General features: G+C 33.4%; 1 protein-coding gene across 1 annotated transcript in view; it reads left to right on the top strand.

The window, feature by feature from the left end:
• The window catches only part of TCF7L2 (transcription factor 7 like 2), a 218,067-nt gene extending 195,517 nt beyond the window's left edge, over positions 1 to 22,550 (top strand). Inside the window, 11 exon segments of the mRNA XM_032225054.1 lie at positions 3,746 to 3,804; positions 3,807 to 3,870; positions 5,151 to 5,190; positions 5,192 to 5,308; positions 6,364 to 6,433; positions 6,436 to 6,470; positions 13,443 to 13,486; positions 14,041 to 14,096; positions 15,846 to 15,880; positions 15,882 to 15,919; positions 21,455 to 22,550. Coding sequence (XP_032080945.1) covers positions 3,746 to 3,804; positions 3,807 to 3,870; positions 5,151 to 5,190; positions 5,192 to 5,308; positions 6,364 to 6,433; positions 6,436 to 6,470; positions 13,443 to 13,486; positions 14,041 to 14,096; positions 15,846 to 15,880; positions 15,882 to 15,919; positions 21,455 to 21,890 — 994 coding nt within the window. The 3' untranslated portion in view covers positions 21,891 to 22,550.
• Positions 22,551 to 24,501: the final 1,951 nt, after the last annotated feature.

Here is a 24,501-nt window from a genome sequence, read left to right as displayed (position 1 = left end):
GCCATTTAACAACATACCAAAAGGAAGTGAAATGAAGAAATTAACATCTGGTAAAACCTACTTGATAATGAAAGATCCAGCAAAAGGGGCAGCGCCAGGCAACTACAGGCCAAATACCTACTTGCTAACAAATTCCAAATTGCTAATTAGTGTGGTAGGCTGATGCAGTCTAACATTATCCATCTAAGCAGAAGGAAAATTGCTCAAAAGATCAGTGCAAGAGAAGGAAGACCAACTTGAATGTACAGATAGTGCTCAACTTACAATGGTTAACAGTCACAATATTCATGTAACAAAAAGATTGTGAAATTGGGCATGGTGACGTGACTGTCATAAGTTATAACTATAATTGTGGGCTCAATTATGGTCAGAAAGTGAAAACTACCTTAATTTGGATTGATTATAAGAAAGTATTTGACACTCTGACATATAATAGATAATCAGGTACCTAGAAATATCAGGTCAATAGAAATTTTGGAAGCTTTGTGCAAAATTTAATTGCAGAATAAAAGACATCATGTGAGATGGAAGAAGCTAATGTGAAGAGATGAATCTTTTAAGCAGACTCACTATTACTGTTACTGTTTGTTAATGCACCGATTCATCTATATACAATAATGAACAAGGCAGGCCATGGCTATAAAATAAAAGTATTTTGCCAGGTAGAAGAGGATTTATAAATGAGTTTATAGACAATGGAGTGAGATATGGAATGACGATGTATTTGGTTGGGTTTTAAAGGATAGTGATAAGTTGCTAGTGTTGAATATACTTAGTTGTGATTAAGGAGGAAACTTCTTAATACTGCAGTGGCAGTTAGGCTGGACAAATACCACCCTTACCATTAACAGGAAAAAATACCTAAAACTGAAGTAATCCAGATGCCCTATGGAAATAATAAGAGTATGAATGAAGATGGTCAGTAAAAAAATACCTGGGCATCTTTCAAGTTAACAGCACCAAGCATACTGAAGTCAAGAAGAAGATTACTAGTGAATATTTCAGAAGAATGAAGAAGATCTTTAAGTCTAACCTCACTGGTAAAACATTATAAAGGCAATTAACAGCTGGGCAACACCAGTCATTAGATATACATCTGGATTAGTAGACTGAGGGTGAACTGAAGTAAAAACCCTGAATAGGAATACCAGTAAAATAATGATAATGAATCATGTCCTTCATCCATGAAGTGATATTGACAGTTTCTAATTACCAAGGAAATAGGTGTCCTTGAAAAAAAGGTATTGGAAGAATATCTGAAGGACAATGAAAAAATGCACTGAACCATAAAGACTTATTGAATGCTAAAAAGATCAATGACCTGTAAGAAAGACCAAGTGAATATTATAAAAGATACATGGGAAGGTAAAGTATTAGAAAGCTGATACATTTAAAAAATAATTAGCAGGTAAAGTAGATAACAGTGATGGTTGAAAACGGGTAATGGCTAAGAGCCGGAAAATGGAAAGTTAATCCTGGCTGCATAAAACCAAGCCTTAAGAATAAAAATATCAGGGGTGGGTTCCTGCCAGTTCTAACCTCTTCTATAGAAGAGGTTCCACAAATCTACAATGCCATTTAGAACTGGTTCTAGCTCCTCCTCCCCGCCCGTCCACACATCATCAAGATGAAGAGCGAGAGGAGGAATTCTGGGAGTTGAAGTCCACAAGTCTTAAAGCTGTCAAGTTTGAACACCCCTGGGTGGTTTTTTTTTAAAGGGTTAGGGGTGCAAGGGTCTTGTAACTTAACAGCTTTAAGACTTGCACACTTCAATGCCAGAGATCCTGATCCAACATGACTGGAGGAGGAAATCTGGGAGAAAGACCTGCAAAGAGAAGTAGGACACTGTGGCAAAAATAAACAAAGATAGTACCAACATAGTTAACCAATATTCTATAGCAATATACTGACTTTTGTGCATTCCAAAACACCCAGAGCATCACTTGAACACCATCAGCATTGACAAATCATCCTCAGTCAATTGTAAAAGGCATTTTTACTTGAATAGTCTATATCCTGTGAGAATATCTTTAATATTATTAAACAATAATATCTGGGGTCCTTGGAAAGGACTTGATGAATGGTCAAAATGTCCAATCTAACAACTGACTGATTGTGCAACCAAGCATAATAATAATAGTGTCAACCTTGTATAGTCGCATGGTTCCTTAAGGATCAATTTGGCCACTTTAGGGAACTCTACCATAGAGGTAAAAGCATTGCAATGCTATATACTCCCGTGACATAAGAGTATAGGAAATATTTCTTTTTTCTACACAAGTCAGGAAGATCCAGGACAAAAGCAGCCTTTATATCCCCCAGCATCCCAACCCACAATAGGGACAAACCACAAATGCAGAATTCTACTCCTATCCATATTGCAGTAATTTTGTATTTGATTCTGATTTAAAAAAAAAACTACTGACAGTTGGAGTTTTATTTTATGGTTTAAGGCCATGAAATTTAATGAGCTTTTGGGAAAAAAGAAGAGCCAATCTTCCTTTGTCAGGTGAAAATGTATTGCTTAAGTAAGGTAGATATTTTGCTATATTTTGATTGGTACTAGATTAATTGAACTATTTCTCTGAGATCGAAATATTTATAAACTGACATATCCAATTAGTTATTTATTAATGTAGTTTCATCCCAAACTCACTCTCTCCTCTCTCTCTCTCTCTTCTCTCTCTCTCTCTCTCTCAGAAGAGGGGGGACATCAACCACCTATCCTTTTGTATATAGATTTTGTTAGGTTTTTAAGTAAACACTAATCAGTAATATGCTTGCAGTTACTTATTTAAATACTAGAAACATGAGATATTAATTTTCAGTCTTCTAAGCTGTTAAACTACAATACCTATCATCTCCAATAATCTTGGTAATGATGTATAACACATATATTCCAATATTATGGATTTCACCAATTTGTTGCTTAATTTAAAAAAATTAAAAATTGTTCTGTATGACTTTTTCCAGTTCTCACTTATCAAAATTGTCCTGCATTAGTTCATTATTTAAGTCAGGTTGTACTAGTCATGTAATATTAGATAGCCAATAATAAATAATGTAACTTATAATAAATACACCTGGAGAATATAGATATATTTGTATTTTGTGAACTTCAGGAATATATTCTTATTTTTGTAATGCTTATTGAAATGTAGTTACATAGAAATAGCTATTAAATTTCCTTATAAAACAATGCTCAAAATTTATTTGCCCTATGATGATAAGTACTAATATAGCAAATATATATATATATATATAGATATATATATATATATATATATACATAATACAATATAAAAATTGCACATCTTTTTATATTGCTTTACTATTGTACTGTTAACATTTTATTACGTATTAATATATATAACAAAACAGCCACCTTTAATCTTCCATTTCTAATTTCTAATGCTAATTTCTAATTTCTATTTTCATATTTGCTGCATATTAAGATGTGTGCTTTATATTCAAGTGAATGAACTGTAATTGTGTTGTGTTTCATGAATTAAATTGCTACTTATATGTGTTAGATTAAAAAAAATCAGTGATGTTTATTAAATGAATTCTTCAATTTAATGACCAGAGATACATCATTTTTTTAAAAAAAGTATTTTGAATAATGGTACCAAGTTTCATATGCTTTAATAGATATTCTAGTATTGTGTCTTTTATGATATGTGTGTACACAACTGTCCCCATTCATTCATTATTCTGACGAATTACACAGCTTTATCTCCTCTAGGTTCCCTCCACACATGGTTCCTCCACATCATAGTTTACATACAACTGGGATTCCTCATCCAGCATAGTCACCCCAACAGTCAAACAAGAATCTTCCCAGAATGATGTTGGCTCACTCCATAGCTCGTAAGTTGTTGTTACAGTTACTTACATTTACATTGTTTACATTTAAATTTAGTTTAAAATGGCGGTCTAATTTGTAGCAAGTGGTGTTGGAAATCATTTCTGTATACCATTGGGATTGACATTTAGAACATAGGAAACTGGCTTAGACTGAGTTTGATCATTGGACCAATTAGCTCAGTGATTTACAGTGACTTTCCAGTGTTTCCAGCATGAATCTTTTAATATCCTATTGGACACTGACAGGGATCAAGAATCAACCTTTGTCCTGTAAGATTACGTTCAACCACCTGACCTATTATCCATTGAGCATTTAAGCTTTAATTAAGATCTCTGTGACTCATCAATCAGTGTTTTGTTCCTAGTTATGTCATGTTATTTAAACAAAGTAGTTTCTTTGCTTGGAGAGTACCAGCGAAAAGCATATTTATGCTTTCACGTGTGAAATTATATATCAAACAGGCATATAGTAATTGAGTCAAGATCATAAACTGCAATTGGAACAGTCTGGAATCTCATTTGGTGTAGTTATGGGGTTTACAGCCTTAATATTCTTTACAATATTATTCTCATGTGTTAATCCCAATCTATCTTTTGATCCTATCATGATTCATATACATTTGCTATAAAATCAGTATATTTATTGGCTAACTTTAGAATAATCAAGTGAACATTTCATATATCTCCGCCAAGCACAGTCTTGTATATAGCGTGCTCTGTTTCCATCCTGTATGGCTGAGGATTTCTTTTCAGTTACTGATTCCTGAGACTATCCTATAATGCTTTTTATTTAAACTATTTGTACCACCTTAAAAAATCTTTCTCTGCTCTCAGCCATTATTGCACCATATATACCACCCATTCTTGCTGAAATAAATGAAAAGGCAATAATGTAGTGTACTATTCTTGTCTACAGTCTTGTGAAATAATAGTACCATACTATTTTGCAGGTGCCCCATTCATTATGTGTATATTAAATAAGATGAGGACAGATAAAAAGATAGATAGATAGTACATAGTAGATAGATAAATAGATAAACTTTAAGGAGATTTTACCCCTGCACAATGGGATATAAATTGTACTTCTAAAACTTAAATTGAATATTTCCTGTAGTTTTATAAAATGTCCCATTTTTATACCTCCTTGAATGATTCTCAAATGTAAGAATTTTTTTAAAAAAACTATCTAGTTGTTGCTATGGTTTTATTTGAGAAGAGGTTAAAATATAGAATATATAAGGTCATGCAAGTTCTGTGTTTTTTATTTGTTGTCAACTGTCTAGAAAACATCAGGACTCCAAAAAAGAAGAGGAGAAAAGAAACCACACATAAAGAACCTCTTAATGCATTTATGTTGTACATGAAGGAAATGAGAGCGAAAGTTGTAGCAGAATGCACGCTGAAAGAGAGTGCTGCCATCAATCAGATTCTTGGTCGAAGGGTAGGTAACTAGTCATGGTATATATACAAAGCTTATTAGATGAAACAAGCAAGGTGGCTAAAATGAAGGACACAATCCATAAATATACTTCAGGGAAATTATGCCTATCTCACAGAATGTGTACCTTTTTCTAACTTTGTTGCTTTAACATGATGGGCTTTTGGCATTCCTTATGTTTTAGGGTAACATATAGATGATTATTACATCTATATGTAGTTACACTTCTACAGCATAACAAATTGCTATCTAATGTCCAATAGATGTGTTTCCTATTTCCCTTGATTTTTAGATTTGAATGTAATCACTGCTTTCTCATCTTCATTTGCCAACCAAATCTGGTGCCTCCGTCCTCAAAAATATTTGGTGTGCTTTTTATTTCTCTTGGTTTTTAAAGGTATTTTGGTGGATGGATTCAATTTCTGATCCATATTTGCAGTCTCTTGGAGCAGCAACATCCCATCCACAAAGTTTTAGACATCAGTGCTGGAATTTCTAAATGCAAGAACCCTAAATATCTGATAAGTAGATGTCTAAGAACCATCATTTAGCAATGTAACTAATAACAACGCAGAATTACTATTAATAGATACTACTGCTGCTGCTGCTATTTTGTGACATTTAGCAGCAATGACCCCTAATGATTTCAAGACAAAACCACGCAATCTTATTGGCAGTGTTTAGGAACTGGCCATGCCTTCCTTTTAAGGGTGAGACTGACTGAACTGGTAAAAAGTTACGTTTTTACCATGTTGAAAAATTAAACAGTTGTTTGTGCAGGCAAATCATACATCATTGAAAGTATGAATATGAAAGGCTACAAAATAATTTTGTCTCACACTCAAAATACAGCTTAGTACAAATATAATCATCCTTGAGGTATTACACCTTTCCTTCTTCCTAAATGGCAATTAATTGATTGAGTAATCATAAAGTGGAATTTTTATCAGCAACAATGTATCATCCATATCTATTGATATTGTATTGTATCTATTGTAGCTTTATAAGAAGTACTGAATACTCTTTTGATTGTTGCTCTGCTTTCTTTTTCGTTACAGTGGCATGCACTATCTAGAGAAGAACAAGCAAAATATTATGAATTAGCCAGAAAGGAACGACAACTTCACATGCACTTTACCCCGGCTGGTCCGCACGGGATAACTATGTAGGTGGCTATGTAGGTAGAATTCTTTTCAGTAGTAGAGATTGTAGACAAGTACTGCTGTAATCTGCTGAAGTACGCCCACACACGAAAGACAAGGACTACCAATCCGGTAATTATAGCGGATGTTTCCGTTCTGTCACCAACTCAATTGGATATAATTGGCACCCATATTCATAGAGGTGTGTCAGTAAAGTTTTGGTGAGAACAAATTTCTTGCAGAATTTTATATTCTATTAGAAATTCAATTTTTTATACTTTACCAAAATGATAGTAATATAATTATCCAGTTCTTTTCTATTCTCACCTTCAGCTCTTTCTCCAACCCCCCAAATTGAGTGCCTTGTTGCATACCTGTGTGAGAGTATGGTGGAAAGTGGAAGAATGGCTTACCCTAGCTTCAGAGAAGGCAAAGATTTGTTGGAAGTCTTGCTCTTAAGTGGGGCTAAATATATTATTCCACCCTCTACTGTTTTATATTTTACTTCATTGTACAATTGTCTGTCATGATCACAGTGTTTAAAATGATGTTGGCTTACCAGTTACCCTGCACTGGCTTTTGTTATTTATCCCCTTTCTGATCTAAGTTTCCCAGATCCTGAATTGGGAGCTTGGTTGAAGAGTGCATCATACACAATCCTGGCTATGTGTTAACTTTGCTGATACATTATGAATGAACATTTATTCTGTAGTATTCATTTAAGCTTGGCGAAAATGGCTGGATGTGTGTTTTGATGTAGAGGGAGGATTTGAAGATCTATATCTGATACATCAGTTTGTATTCATGATTGTTTATTTCCATATATTTGTGACTGAAATAAGAATTTATTTCATAAGGTGCAATAGGAATCTCCCAGTGCAGGTATTGCATCAGTGTGGACCATTTCCAATATGAACCTTAATCACTTAATAAAACCAATCATTACAACCAAAACTAAACCAATAGCACCACAAACACTCCAATAAGTGTTAACATACATTTTAATCAGAACCCACATATTTCAATAGCAATTGATAGAATATAAGTCAAAAGCGGGGAAATAAGTTTATTCTGTTTATATAAAAGTCTGTCCTATTTTTATCACAAAAAATTGCTAAACTGTGTGTAGATTTGAATCTGATTGGGCAGCTATAAAAACCATTTTAAATTTAAAAAACCCAAAGGAATACATTGCTTTGTAAAGACAGTAAAAATAAAATGATAATCTGCCTAAATTCTGAAGCAAAGAAATGAAAATGTGGTGTAAACATCCTATCAATCCATCATATCTGACCTGATTAAATAAAACACTTTACATATGTTCTGCAGAGTCTAATATCCTGTTTAAGCATCTGGCATTCAAAAAGATATAATTCCAAAGGTCTGGTTGATAACTCTTAAGATAGCCAACTGCCAAAAGAGGGAAGGGGAATTTAGAATGACATGCTATTCAAACATATACATTTAAATTGCTCTATCTATGTTTTTGCAATATATGGAGAATGTCTGACTTCTTTTGGCTTTTGATAGATTTTTAGTTTACTTTGTTTATATATTACACTAGCCCATTTTGCAAAATCAAATTCACTCATTCTTATTTCAGTAACTTAACAATATTCCTTAAATTCATTTTATGAATCTGTTTGATAATGTTGAGTGTTCTACTTAGATTATTTTAACAAGTTTCTAGATAGAAATAAATATATTATCTATTTATATATTTATTTAAATATATCATACAATCATGGTACATGATACATAAATATCATGGTTAAACATACCATCAATCATATCAAGCATAAGCATCAAGCACGTACAAGGCAGTGTGTTATTCAAATGATTTAACAATCGGTTTTCTGCCCTAATGATTTCTTCCAACAACCAGCTCACCAAACTGAAAGTTAACAACCGGTTTCTCCCGAAGTGGTGCGAACTGGCTGAATCCCATTACTGGTACAAGTTCTGTTTCTGAGACTGGCATAGATGAAGGTTTTTGTTTTAAATGCTAGCAACCCATATATGATATAAAACATTCAAATTATCCTTTTCAAATCCATGCCTGTCCCATTTATTAAAGTTTTTTTCCCTATTGTCTCTAGCTTTTCCCTGCTTCTAAGCAGATAGCAGTGCTTATGACCTTCTTGAGATAATTTCCTTTGCAACCCAAGGGTATATTAATTCCAAGTTCAAAGTTGTTCCTATGAGTTAAAACTGAAATTCCTTCTGCTACCATACAGTCTGATTTCGGAAGGCCATGCTGCAAAACTTGAAAGATTTTTGCCTCCTACATCCCTATCATATTGACATATGAGCATGTTCACTGTCTTAAGCATTTGAACCTTATATTTGTCCTTCATGTGGAACCACTGAAAACATATTTCTAACTGAAACTCAAAAGGATAGGCAAAGAAATCTGAGGCATTTCACAGCAGCTTCAAGTTCTGTCCATCTGAAATTCAAGGGGAACTTTTCCTACATGTTGGGGATAGAATAGCTCAGCTAACTTTTGCCATCTGAAATAAGAATTATATGAAAAGGTATCATTGGTTTGTTGCCCTCCCCCCACAAATATATGCTATTAGCAATTTTTATTTCCCTAATGTAATGCATAAAATTCAGTGAGATAACAATGGAATGTTCCTGAAGATTCATACAATATAAGGACATTTTTATATTCCAATGACATTAAGATTCTTAAAATCAATGGAACAGCATAGCAGACATTATACAATGATCAGTGTTTAGGCATTTCAATTTATTCATATTGTTAAAGGAATATGGATTCAAGGTAAAGTACTCATTAAAAAATATTGCTTAGTATTTGTATTAGTAAGAAATAAAATTTACTGTGAAGAAATGATGAATAAAGGGACAGAAGATAAAATTTATAAAATGAATGCCAGTATTTGTTTTGGTTTCCTGTTTTAAAAAGAACACAAGAAACTAGAAAAAAGAAATATAAATGATCAAAGAAACAGTCTTTGCAAAAATAGCTTTCAGAGGTTATTTCAGAGGTAGATTTTATATCAAGAAACATAACAAAAGGATTAATAGAAAGAATTTATAAAATTATGACAATAATGGAAGGAGAAAGAAAAGATGTTTATACTATAAGGAATTTTTATAGTACAATATTAACATATATCATTTTGTTTCTACTAGTTAAAACAGTAGAAACTTAATTTAGCAGTCATCAATTTAATGGATTTTAAATTAATTGGACAAAAAATTGAGTTCATACTTCACCATTATTTCACAGACAATCACTTAGGCTTAATGGATAACTCTAAAAATTTTCTGGACAATTTACATATATTGTAATTATGCAAACTATGAACATTTCAGAATTAGCAGTAGCAGTAGCAGTAGACTTATATACCGCTTCATAGGGCTTTCAGCCCTCTCTAAGCGGTTTACAGAGAGTCAGCATATTGCCCCCAACAATCGGGTCCTCATTTTACCCACCTCGGAAGGATGGAAGGCTGAGTCAACCCTGAGCCGGTGGGATTTGAACCGCTGAACTGCTGATCTAGGCAGTAGCCTGCAGTGCTGCATTTAACCACTGCGCCACCTTGGCTCTAATTAACGGACATTTGTGTTTAACACAAATACTCTTTCTGTCAAATGAGCCATTAAACAGAGGATATATTATACAGGTAGTCCTTAACTTGTTAAGTGAATCACTGCAATTATTAAATTAGTAACATGCTTGTTAAGTGAATCTGGCTTCCCAAATAACTTTGCTTGTCAGAAGGTCACAAAGGTAATCTCATGACCCCAGGAGACCGCAACTATCTTCTATATGAGTCAGTTGCAAGCATCTGAATTTTGTTCATGTTATCACAGGGATGTTGCACTGGAAGTAAGTGTGAAAAATGGTGATATGTCACTTTTTTCAATGACATAACTTTGAATAGTCACTAAACAAACTGTTGCAAGTTGTAGATTACCTATATGGTTTTTTTTAAGTTGATCGATATTTGGATAACACATTAATGGCTGCCATTAACCTCTGAACACTGGAAAGCATAGAATTGAAAATCCACCTCTTGTAATTATGGATTTAGAGGACTATGATTGAACAGAAAAAGTAGAAATAGAGATTTATCTAATCACATAAAACAGTTCTTTAATACATACTTCTTATAAGTCTCTAATATATAGTCTAGAAGTATATCATTATTTCCAATGTTCCATGTGCTCTTGATGTAATATATCCAATACCAATTAATATACTATGATATATTTAATAGGATAACATATTAATTTAATATAGTGTAATTAAAATATATTACACTGCACACACTATAATAAACTTAGATGTATCTAAATACATCTAAATAGAAAAAGATAGCTTATATAATTTTTGATAAATTTACAGCTGCAAATTATAAAATTGTTCATAAGATGACATCTTCACATTCCTACTATGTTTTCCTACCTTTGGAGGGACATGTCCACAGCATTCCTCCTCCTATTGGCATGAGAGAAATTGAAATGGTGGGACATTTATATCAATACTCTCCTCGTTATGGAGATTGCCATCTCATATACTATATGCTGTGCCTTTTTTAATAAAATATCAAAGTTGGATGATCATTTCAGAATCCTTTCAGATTAGAATGTAGCTGTTTTTGATACCATGACCAAATCTTGTGCAACTGCTATTATAGATAGCCAGCATTTGGCCAAATTGAGTTTTATTGCTGTTACTTTGCTACTTTTATTTAAAATTGATGTAAATGACTGAGTGTATTTTAGCATTTCGTGTATTTTATAGTTGCCAGTCAAAAACACCAGGCAGTCCAATTTTATTCATTAGATGTTGCAGATTAAGAATTGCAACAAAATGTGGCAGACTGCAAGTATGCTGTTCAGGGTATGCTGTCTGCTTTGTTATTCTATTTACTTGATTTGTTATTTGCCCCTCTTTAATATCAACTCATATCAGTCCTGACTTCTATTTCTGACCCTCCTTCATCTAGAATTTTCCTCCCTAAATACCGTATGTCAAGAAAATTGTTATTACTTACTTAAGTGGCCTTATTAGGGGCTCTAATTTTTTTCCAATAGGTTCTTTTATTATATGATGATAATGAAGGAACTCGTTTTAGTAAGAAATATATTTCCCTTGATTTCTCTTCTAGAGGGACTTAGTTTGTTATATTTCACTGTTGTCCTATTCTTCCAAACTAATAATGATATATTATGCATCAATAAATTGTTATGACATCTAGTCCTGTTTTAGAGACAGTATCCTGTTTTTGTATTTTATGTTCTAAAGCACTTAACTATTTCCCTAGTAATTGATGTAAAATTTAGCTTGCTACCAATATAACTGAGTTTTTAGCATAGGAACCTCTGAGATATCAGACTCCAGAGATGAAAATATATCCCAGTTCCACCCCACAAATCACCCCATGAAAGGTATAAGTGAAACTGGGCCTTTGCTACAGTCAGTCCTTATTCAATTGTTGGAGCATTCCCAGTAGTGCATTAAATTTTACAAACAAGGATCCAAATACACAGCCTTCCCCCTGTCACCAAAAATTCTCCTGAACAAGACTTTGTCTGTTACATCCAAAACAGCAGGATTGCAGTTTACCTGAATGAGGAAAGAGAAGCAAGTTCAAAGGCCTTGTGCCTAGATACCTATAGGAGCTGTATCTTCAAAAGAACATTCACATCTCCTGCTCTTGCTGGTACATTCCAGGTAGCATACATATCATAGTGGACATGCCGAGTTGAAACCCAAAATGAATTGTTGAAGTGGCATCAGAGCTATTGAAAAGAAGACATGACAGATATAGGAAAAAAACCCTGCCAACCATTATCATACTTTCTTATATTTCATTAAGGAGAAACTCTCACTCTGACAGTATGATGTCCATTCACAATCGACAGAATATTTGAGCTGTGTCACTTCCTTGTAAATGTCCATTATTATTTTGTTTTGATGAAAAGTTTTTAATGGGCCATGTAGTGTCTAGCTTAGGCCAATAAAAGATTAATATATCTTATTTATTTACTGCTTATAGAAAAAAAGTTTATTTATTACCAAGCTACAAAACGTTCCTTTTCATATACAATGAAAGTTTTTGAAGACATTTTATAAGTTACATGAATACCAATACAATTTCCTGAAGTTCTATAGCAAAACATAATTTCTATACAGAGCATTTCCATCCTTTGTATTTAATTTATAATATTTGGAAAATGGCCCATACTTTGCACCGTTTTGAAATTCATTCTTATTCTTGGTTCATATTTATGAGAACTTTCTAAATTCTTAAATTCTCTGCAAATGAGGTTGGAAAGAAGAGTTGAATGTGGAAGAACATGATAATCCTTATGTATGTTTAATTCTTAAAGTTGTCAATGAAACCCCAGTTTATTTAACCATGATAACATGCTGATTTAGAGTATAATTATGCAGAATGGGAAAGCGCTTGAAATTTTAAGGATCAAACTAAATGCTAACATTTAGTTTGATCTTAAAATTCAAGCTCTTTCCATCCTGCATAATTCATCCATCTGTACACCATTTCCCTATTATTTACTATCATCAATTACACTACTACTGTTTACACATTATAGTTTTCTAAACAGTTATAGTGAGAAATGATCTACTGTATGCTTAATATGTTTCACTGTTTTGTTTTTTCATTCTTTTTGCAAGACCAGCTTGAACTTACATGATTAGATTGTGAATTTGTGTGTCACAACTGTTTCATCAATCCTTAGCCATACTTTTTTTTAGATTAAAGCTGTCATTGGGTTAAGCTACCAGTTTTGGATATGGCTGCATTATCTTTATTAATGGAATGAAATGTTCAAAAGGAAGAGTATAATTTAAATTATTATTATATCATTTAACTGTGTGTGTTTTAGTGGTTTGCAGCATTGTTGTAAGAATTGCAAAATAGTCCTTTTCCCTCATCTCCTTTGTAAGATGCTTTTGTAACAATCTTTTCATGTATTTATATTTCATTCAGGGAAAGAAGAAGAAGAGGAAAAGGGACAAGCAGCCAGGAGAAAACCAATGGTAAGTAAAATTAGTATTTCTTCCTTATAGAAACAGGAAGGCCATAATTTCCTAATTAGAAAGTTAGAAAGTTTGTAGCCTTATTTCTTAGAAGTCCATTAGTCCATCCAGCTTTTTCTTGCTGTGTTTAAATACCACTAAAATTGGTTTCATACTGCTTGCCTTTTAAAACATGTAGCCAAAGAAGTGCATGGATACTCCTGCAATAGTAGTCACATTTTTCTTTAATAACTACAAAGCCATTCACCATAGCGCCATAGTTGTTAATGCATATGGCATTTTTAATCTAAGATATTTGCTGTGTCTGTATGTATCTGTGTGTGTGTGTGCGTGCGCATCTGTGAGCTTGACATTAATTTCAGCTGTACCTGTGTGGTCTGATGCATGCCTTTACAATGGTAAATTACAGCCATTGTTTTTTTTAAAATTAAGGAGGTTTGCCATTCTTTCTAGAAAATTAGAAATACTGCATAGGCAATCTCATAGTCAATTTGGAAAAACCCTGATTATTTTTTCCTTTGAAGACTTTGTATAATTTGTTCTTTTTTTTCAGAACACAGCGAATGTTTCCTAAATCCTTGCCTTTCACTTCCTCCGATTACAGGTGCTAATGTCATTTTCAGCCATTTAAAAGTAGTTGCGTAAATTGCTTACATTTTTTTCCTTTTGCCATTTTAGATTTTATTAACATTTAAACACTGACATAACAATAATCATTCACACATCTGTAGCATATATGTATATTTATAATGTGCTATGATTGATAGTTTTGTTTTGTTTCTGATTTGTTATTCATTACAATGGCAATTAAACAGGAATGTAGTAAAAGTAACTCAGTTATACTAACTGTGCAAATTGAATATGCAGTATTTCTTTAAAGAGACTGATCTAAACTGAAAAACCCTTAATAATGAACCTCCTTAATCTAATGGCATTTCACGCAGCACCCACTAAGTCTTCTCATGCCAGCATGCAACCACAATATTTTTTAAAAAATTATTTTATTTTCCATTTCTATTCCACATATTCATGGCTATTCTCTGCTTTACTTGCATACTGCTTGCTTCCATGCTTCTGATCATTTGATTTCTGGCTGAAACTAACATATCCATTTTGCTATCTGCTTATTCTGAACCATTTTTAAAAAGAATAAAAGAACAATAATGGAATGTTTATTTCAAAGCTGCATTATCCCCCCCACCTCCTCCAAAAGAAACTTTTCTTTTATTCCATTTTGTTTCATTTTAAAAAGAAAGCATGTTGTAGATCTTCATATTGAACTGATCCTCCCTACGCTTATTTTGGTGTTTAATACCTAGCCCAACTGTACAGTCCATCAAGCCTTGTTCTCATATAGCTCCTTTTGAATCTGGAGCTAATGAAGGAACAGTTGATGCTGCCTTTTCAGTGCCTCTTAACTGGTTAAAGTTTATTTTTTTTATAGACAGTCCTTCCAGGGATACTGCAGCTTTAATTGCAACAGCTAATCTCAATATTTTGATAAATGCAATAGTCACTATTTTTTAAAAAGAAAAAGAAATGAACAATCAAACGTTTATATTATCAGGTAATAATGAGGTCATTGATTTTATTTCCTTCTTATTTTTATTTTTATTTCTTTTTTTCTTCTTTTTTTTTTCTTATCTTCTCTCTTTCTCTTTCTCTCTCTTTCTGCTCGCTTCTTTCTTGACCTCATTCAGACCTGAGCGCTCCTAAGAAATGCCGAGCGCGCTTTGGCCTTGATCAACAGAATAACTGGTGCGGTCCCTGCAGGTGTGTATAGTCTCCCCCCCTCAACTTGCAATGGCTGGTTTTGCAGCTGGTTTATTTGGTACTTTCCCTGCCCTTCCCTTTTCTCCTGCTTCGTTGCTTTGTAGCTCTGTGTTGTGATCTAGAACACACAAGGGAGTGGAATGCTGCTGTGAATGATCCTCTCTTTCTGTTTAAAGGATTTTGCTCTCCTTCACCTATTTTGTTTTCTTCCCCCTCCTTGTCACTGCGGATAGCTGAAAAAAATTCCCACTGTAAGACGGCGTCAGCCTAGACTTGCACACACAATTCCATCATCCTCTCTGGAAAGTTGCATACATTGTTAGAAAATATTGCCAAACATCCTTTGATATCACAGTGCAGCAGTTCAGCAGAGAAGACACAGGGCTAAGTCAAGGTGCACAGCAGGTGTAGGCATTGTAGGTGTGTGTCACCTTGCAGAGATCCTCTTTCTTTCATGCCCTTTGGTCTGAGAGATTGGCAGTGAACAGAGTGAAATGTTAGCTGTAGCTGAGATTTCGCATCCAACTGAGCTCTATCCACCATTGTGTTGTTGTTTTTTATGTTTACCTTGTGCTAACAGATGCAAATACTCCCAAGAAGTGTCGGGCATTGTTCGGGGCTTGACCGACAGACTTTATGGTGCAAACCGTGCAGGTATATAACCCATTAGGCCTTTGGGAAGTAAATGAACTTTGTCATCTTAGTGTTACATGTGTGGTTTATTTTTAACCCTTTCCTCTTCCTGCTCTCTTCCTTGCTTCTGTGAGATCAGATTGCTAATAAAATTTTGATCTTTGACATTCTTTGCTGATTCAATACAAATTGAATTTTCTTCCTTGAACAATATCTCTTTTGGTACCTGAACTGGATTGGTTATGCACACATACTCATCTGTGGAGAAGTAACTCACATTTTTTTTATCCAAGCAAGAAACTTCAGTATTTCTTGTGTTAAGTAAGCATTTACCTAAGGATCTCTGTGTATATCTAGAATCTCCAAAGGATATTAAAAGGTGTTATCATTTGCAACAAGATATACTCAGATCTGAGCAAAGAAGATGCAAATTGGAATTTTACAACTTACAATGTTGAATCATTCAAATGATGAATGGCTTTTTACTAATGGAACAGTTTTATGCCTTCTCCTCCAATGCTCTGCACTCCTTTTGGCATGTCATTTATGCAATAGAAGGGGGCACAACTATGAGAAAGGAATTCATCACTCGATCTGATGTTCATCTTATTACTAAAATGTAAAGTTGGCATACACAGAAGTCACCTAGAAGAAATATTTATATTAGTGCATTTGTTAATTCAAGTTGAGAATTAAAGGCACGCAAAACAACAACTGAAACAACCTTCTGCAGGTTTAAGATCCCTTGGTAAATTCTGTAGGCACATGGTGAAGGGAAGCAAACTATCTTTCTTTCTGCATTTTTCCCCTAATTATGGTTAAATTTGTTATTTCTCTGTTCTGATCCAAGCAGTCTTTGAATTTGGACTATTATGATGGTAGGTATTTTAATCTGACACACACTCTTTTCTGTATGTAGTGCTTCCCTCTTCACCTTCCCCTCTGATTCACACCCTTATCATATGCTTCATTCCTTTTTTTAGAAAGTAGAGCAGTTATTCATGTTATATGCATGCCAGTACTGTTAGTTTTGTGATGCTGAGCTATACACATGGATTGAAAATGATACATTTAATTAATAAAGTTCATGCATAGTCCTGGGGGAGGGAGTGTTGAATTCCACCTATACCCTGTAATTTTCCATGCATGCTTAAGAACTATGATTTGTGTGAGAGAAGCAATAATAATAGCAAATGCTGTTGTCAAGTCATATATTAAATGCCTAAATTTTATAGCTAAAACTCATGTGACCAAAGGCATCTATTCTTGTATTAATCAAACATGGTATATTGAGGTAGTGTTCCAAATTTGTACTCAGTAAAACCACATGTTTTGAGCTCGGAAAGACCAACAGTGTTGATGTCACAAAAACAGCAGGTAGAAAAAGATCCCCTTATTTAAGTAATAGAAGATTTTGGCATAGGCATTTCCAATTAGACATTACATCTGTGCATTTCCATATTTACTCTACCCTGGCCTGCAAAAAGGGCATAGATAATAGAATATAATTTCTGATCCAGTGCAAGACCTTTAAAAAACCCTTTGGGTGGGCCATATCTTGAGAGAAGAACGGAAAGGGATGGCATTGATTGTCAGATGTAATTTCCAGTTTACTGTCATTACTCTAAATTACAGTAGCATCTTTCATTAATCATGTATTGTAACTGGAATTTCCAGTTTTGAAATTTCTTGTTATTGATGTGGAATGCTTTTAGTATACTATCCTTGAGTTGTGCACATTAAAAATGGCATGTTCTTTTAGTAGAACATAATTTCATCTGGATGAAAAAACATTCTTCAGACTAGGACTTGGAAGCTATAATGTGTGTACATTTAATCTTGTAGGTTTTTTTAAAAAAATTGCAATAAATAATGTTACATTACAGCCCTTAAAACCATGTGACTTTATTAATATACTGCAAGTTCATTAATGCAGTAGATTTCAAACAGACAAATAATATTGTTAATTTTGAAAAATCAGCTTCGTAATCAGTAAGACCAAACAGCTACTCTCATGTCACGATTTATAGAAAACTTAGTAGTCCACCTTTTTATTGATTTCTTGCTCTCAGAAGGAATAGTGGTCTATTCTTCATAGTCCCATTTGGCTACAACATTGAAATTAAAGGTTTGTTTGAATTTTATTTATAATATCACTTCTACTGTAGATAAACAAATAATTGTGGAATAATAACAAAGTATCCTCAGTTTTCATTTGGGCTAGATTTTCTATGTGGGGTGAAATACCATTTATTGAACATTAAATACTTTGTTCAAAGATATATTGATTGTTAATTGAACATGATTTTAAGCTAAATATTTTGTCCACACTCCAGTAATTCAGAAATAAAAAGGAATAGATACATTATCTATCTGGTAGTATATATCCAGTGAAACACCCTAACTATGTTTGTGTGTGTTTTTAAATGAAGCAAGTTACTAATACTTGAATATATGAAAATAGTGAAGGTAATACATGTATTCTAAATAATTAAATATTAAGGTGGCCTGATTAGAATATCCAGAGGTCAAACTTCTTTTTTCACCTCATAATATTGATTCACATAAAATCAACTAGAAAATAAGAAAATACCTATTTTATCATTTGGATGATAATAGCACAGGGTTTTCTAAACAACAATCTGAATATAATCTAAATTTACCATTTGTTCTGAAAATGTTTATGGGTAGAGAAAGTATAAATATGCTTCAAAGAAATAAAATAATAAGAGGAACAGCATTTTTCGTGGAAAACACAGCAGCCTCTAGAATCCTCTCAGAATTCAAAGCTCATTAATCCAATTGTAAATGTATAGCTAATGTATTTCATCTAGGTGTGCAACAGTAATTGCACATGTCCTAAGGCACATTAATACCTGCTGTCTTTCAATATGTAGAGATAAGTTTGCTCTAATTATAGTGGATAAGAGACTGATTTTAATTTGAAGTGATTTTTAGAAACAGTTGGCAGCAACCAAACTCATAACATCAGCAAAGAATATGGCAATAAAGTTTCTGGATTACACTACATTTTGACTTAATGTTTATATTTCCTTGGTTAAGTATTGCAATATATTTAAATTGAACAAGAGAAAATTGTGTGGTAGAGAGTGAAGTAAATTTTGAGCACTGATCCCAGCCCTACTATATATGAAATGTTCAATGTAGGAATATGTCACTATCATCGTCATCTCAGGACAAGAACATGTGTACTTCTGTTACTTTTCGTATTCGCTGATCCTTATAAGTTATATCTTTGGCAACCAGGACCGCAAAGAGAGGCATGTGTAAGATTGATGACGGAAGGAAGGGCGCTATATTTTGAAACCGTACCCATTTACCCATAAACAAGTATACACCTATGCTTTGTGCTGCATGGCCTGCCAGAACTTTCTACCAATAGCATGGGAAATTATTTACATGGTCCGCTTTACATTTACTTGTAGGGACTTCTGTACTACTTGGAAAACTGCTTTGTTCGGGCAAGACTTTGCATGCCAAATGCTAAATGTCTTCATAGAATGAATTATTCAAATATGAATAGCACTATGTCAGCTATATTGCACATTTCCCTTGGGTCAGTTAAAAAAAAACCAAAATACTGCTTTAAACACTTATTCAGTGGCATTGCCTCCTTTCTGCCCGTAGAGACTAATTAAAGAATAAGGCATAAAGGATATGAAATTAGAACATTGAACTCCATTAATTTAAGCCTAATATAGTTGTGATTAGTGTATAGGAGATTATTGTATATAGGTTTAGTAAGGTTTTATTTAGAGCCCACCAAACTGTTCTTTCTGTCTTTTTCTTGCCTTAATACAGCATGATTTGCTATTGCCTGCCATCTCAACCTTTTCTGTTACTTTCTTATCTTTGTTACAACTCACTTTTAATGGTTTCATTCTTAAATTTTACATGCATGCCTCTCTTAATTTCTAGCATGATTCAGTACATTAGTGTGATTAAAAATTCTAACAGTTGAATGTGCTTTGGGCAGAAAATCTAACTATTGAGGGGGGAAAAAGTTTATTTCCAAATGTGTATGAAAACTCTATGGAACAAATGTTTTCAGATGCCAAGATTTATTTATTCAATGCTTTTTAAACATGGCCTATTAGCTTCTTTATACCAAATGATTGGTCCATCTTCTTCAGTATTGTCTATTTACCAATGGTAGTGGTTTTATATGAGAGGGAGTATAAAGAAATGAATCTGGGTCTTCAGAATGAAAACAAACCTCTAACTCACATATAATTTGTGATCAAAGCTGCAAAGTCCTGCACCCAAACAGACATCACTGCAATGAAAGGAAAGCTGTGAAATGAAAAGCAGCAACAATAAACTGCATATTCCTTTATTGGATTTTACACTAATAACCTTCTGGTAACAGGAACCTTTCTTCTGTACAGGTTTCTTTCTCAGAATACTGCTTAACTGCAATCTATGGCAGTATCCATTGTTCTTTTTACATTTTTTGAAAATATTAGCTAATGCTTTCATCATGACAACAAATGTGCAAGTTATTTTCAGCTGGTTAATTTATTTACCCTCATGAATATATTTAGCAAAGAAAAATCAGTATTTTCTATGACCGGTTTATATTTGGTCTACAAGCTACATTCATTGTTAGCGTCCTATTTTTGTTCTCTCTATAGACATATCTGCTGAATACTATGCTGCATTGTGCATTGGACAGGTGTCATCTTTATATAAGTTTGATAAGTGGGGCATGGACAATGGCTTGACATAATAGGGCTGATTTACTCTTTTAAGATGATGCTGTTGCTTAATGTGTGCACTGCACCAACCATTTAGACTTTCTTTAAGTTGCCAAAATGAATTCAAATGACATTCCTCTAAATCAAAGTAAAAATTGAATCCTCTCACTCGATCCTTAGAAAAAAATAATATATATGATAACTTAAACCCTGCAGGTAATACAACCAGTTATTCTTGTTAACTTGGATGATACTTATGTTAATCTTTCTTTTTCTTCATTCCCCACTTTTATTTTTCCTACTTTCTCTTTTTCTTTTTTGTCTCTGACACTGTTTTTTTCCCCCACTCAACATGGTGTGGTTCTAAACAGAAACATTCAGAAGTGATAGATATTCACCTACTTTTGATTCATAGGAGGCAGGACTCAATGAAAGGAGATTCCTGAGTTAATATATAATCTAATTATATAAATAAAATTTTAATGAAATTTAAAATATTGATTTGGTATCAGTCAGACAGAATCAGCAACATGGTAGTTGTTTAATGGAATGAGAATATACAAACTACAGAATTAAACAATAAAATGCATTCATTTAATGCAAAAGTAATGTGAATTTTTTTTTGTTAAAACAGGCTAAACAGCAAATTGCTCTAGATAGCAGAGACAGATTTCTGAAATAATGATTGTCCAGTAGTAACTAGTACTATGTTACTATATTGGACGTAGTTAAGGAATCCAGCATCATTTGTTGGTCTTTTAAAAAAATCTTATTCTGATTACAATTCAATAGCATATTTTCTTGTACTTACAGGAGATATATTTTTTTCTGTTTCTAGGAGAAAAAAAAAGTGCGTTCGCTACATACAAGGTGAAGGCAGCTGCGTCAGCCCACCCTCTTCAGATGGAAGCCTACTAGATTCTCCTCCATCTTCTCCTAACATGGTAGCCTCCCCCACAAGAGACTCAAAACCACAGACTGAACAGACCCAGCCTCTCTCACTTACATTGAAACCTGATCCATTGGCACACCTTTCAATGATGCCACCTCAGACATCCTCCATAATCCTGACTGAAAGCTCTACTGGCAAATCCAATGGTCTGCCTGCGAGTAATTGTCAGAATGGGGCACTGGACCATCAGTCAGCCACTCTACAGCAATCAGCACCGGCCTCTTCGTTAACTCAACCATCAACATCCTCTTTGCATTCCCATAATTCTTTGGCTGGGACACAACCTCAGCCCCTGTCACTTGTAACTAAGTCTTTAGAATAGCTTTAGCTTCTGAGTGTTCTTTTTATTTTCATTTTTGTGTCAGGATATTTTTTTTCCTCTCATTTGTATTTTTTTTTTAAAAAAATGGTGCCATATGGCTGGCTACATTAGTTAATGTCAATCAAGTTCATTGGTCAATATTTGACCCATTGTTATTTCATTTCTTTTTCTTTTTAAATATGTAGATGGAAAAGAAAGCCTCATGATTCTGCCAAAATTTTATCAACAGCTGTTTAAAGTCTTTGTAGCGTTTAAAATATTATATATATATATATATACATATAATATATATATACATAACTGTTATGTAGTTCCAATAGTTTAATTTCAAAGAACTGATTTTAAAAATGAAAAAAAGAAGCAATTTTGAAGCAGCCTTTGTTGAAGGCGTTGGTTCTTTATTATTTGTATTAAATACGAGCTTGCGAACCAATCATTTTACATCTGGTTTTTAAATTTTTTTTAAAGGCACAATGAATGCAGTGCCACTAATTTTTTCCATTTTTTTTCTTTGTGCGATACAACTTTTTCTTGTGACATTATTTGTTATTGTTTAAATGTACAGAAACAAGGGTTAAAATGTGTTAATATGCATTGTTCCATGGTGTTGTCCTTTTGGGGGGAGGGAATGCTACTCAATTAAAAAATATCACAACGCTATTGGACCAGTAGTATTTATTGCTTTAGAAATTGCTTGTTGTTACCTGTATGTTGTCCATTTTTTAAATGTTTTCATTTCCCCCCTTCAGATGTTTTGTAAAGTTTTTTTCCCTTTTAGTGTACACACCATATATATATATAACAACTCATTTGTACAAGGTTTTTAAGTTTATGTATAAATGTTATATATATTTTTGTTTATTACTTTTTGTTTTATTTACTTTAATTCTTAATTTTGTTTTCTGTCATGCAGTTGCCACCAAATGGACATTTGCAGATGGATCAATAGTATGTATGTGTGTGTATATAAAGCTTATATATAAGCTTTAAAGCCATTACATGAAATAAGACTTGAAAAATTAGCCCAGAACTTTTTTGTGATGCTGTTGGAAATGCAGCAGTGTCTCCTTTTGGAATACAAATAAATTTCCCTGCCAGTTGTAGACTGTGAGCAAAACTTTATGTGCCAAAATTCTCAGTGATTTTTGTCTTTACACAACTTTTTTACACTGTATTTTTTTCTTCATCCTGTTTTGCTGTGATGTTACATAGGTAGATATGTATGTAGTTTTTAATGTCACCTATTACAGATGTGTTTAGTAGCAGATTGTCCAGAAAGCATTTAAAAATGAAGAGGTATAAACCCTAAAGGGCCAAATTCTGTATAATAGACTGTTCATAAAAGGAAAAATCAGACTGCCACTTCTATGTACACTTAACTACATACAGGTAGGTAGCAAAGTTTTAAAAAAAATCCTAGGCATGTTGATGTTGCAAAAGAATTTTTTTAAAGATAAAATGCTGTATAAAGCTGAAAAAAATGTTCATCTGTTCATCCAGTGCCATTGTAGTTGACATGAAGCTATTGTAAAACTGTCTCCAGTTTTCTTCTCTGGTTTATTAAAGATGCTAACTATGACATATTTTTTTGGCGGGGGGAGGGGATCCTTTGAATGTTTTCTAACAGTTGTGATGTTACTGTTCTGTTTTATTGCTCTTATTCCAATTTTTCATTTTAATGGTTTGGAAGCCATTTTTGTAATGAATAAATGTCCATGCTGTACAGTATCTGTAGCATGCAGTTCTGGATTAATAAAAGCAACTTAGTATGTGCAGATGAAAAGTTTCAGCTCATTTACCATAGGCTTCCTTTAATCCTTGGACTACCTCACAGCCAAAAAATCCTTCAACATTGTACTTTTTGCCTCCATCTTATATAACAGCTACATAATCTCTGTGCTCATAGTTTGTGTAATAAATTGTCAACAACCATGGTAAGGATAGTTATTAAATATTTATTAATTGCTAATCTGAAGGCTGTGTAGGAAGTTTTCTATTCAGAACAATATGCAATTGACTCAGAACAATAAGAGATGGGACAGGTAAATTATTGCTAGGAATTGCCCAAATGTACAGTATGTACTAAATTTGGACCCCATGATCTAATAATTTAAGATAATCATTGAGACTGTTGTTGGGGATTTTTTATATAAAAAAACTAGGGGTCCCTTTAAAAAAGCTAAGAAATTCTAGTAGTTTCAAGAAGCAATTAAAAGAAGAAGCACATAAGTCTCAGTGCTTCTGCTTTCCATAACTTCTTGCAGTAAGCAAAAGATGATAATTTTCCTCATTCTACATTATTTGTTTGTTAAATTTTTATTCCACACTATCTCCGGAAGCTCAAGATGCTTAGTTGTAGATTTCCCTTCAATATTGAAAGATTACAGACTTCTTTCCTTGCCTAATCCTGTGACTGGAACTTACTGTAAAAGTCCCATTACAAATACTAGAAGAAGGAAGAATTTCTCTTTTACGTTAAATCCTACGCTTGTCTCAACACCTTCATTCTGGATTTTCAATGAGCGCAAACAAATTGTTTCCTGTATTGGAGAACAGATGCAACATCTGCATTTAACTGCAATGATAAAATGCATCTGTAACACATAAAATA

This window comes from Thamnophis elegans, chromosome 10, assembly GCF_009769535.1.
Source record: "Thamnophis elegans isolate rThaEle1 chromosome 10, rThaEle1.pri, whole genome shotgun sequence".
NCBI lineage: Eukaryota > Metazoa > Chordata > Lepidosauria > Squamata > Colubridae > Thamnophis > Thamnophis elegans.
The sequence above is the reverse complement of the archived record's forward strand: the minus strand, read 5'-3'. Positions and strand labels throughout refer to the sequence as shown.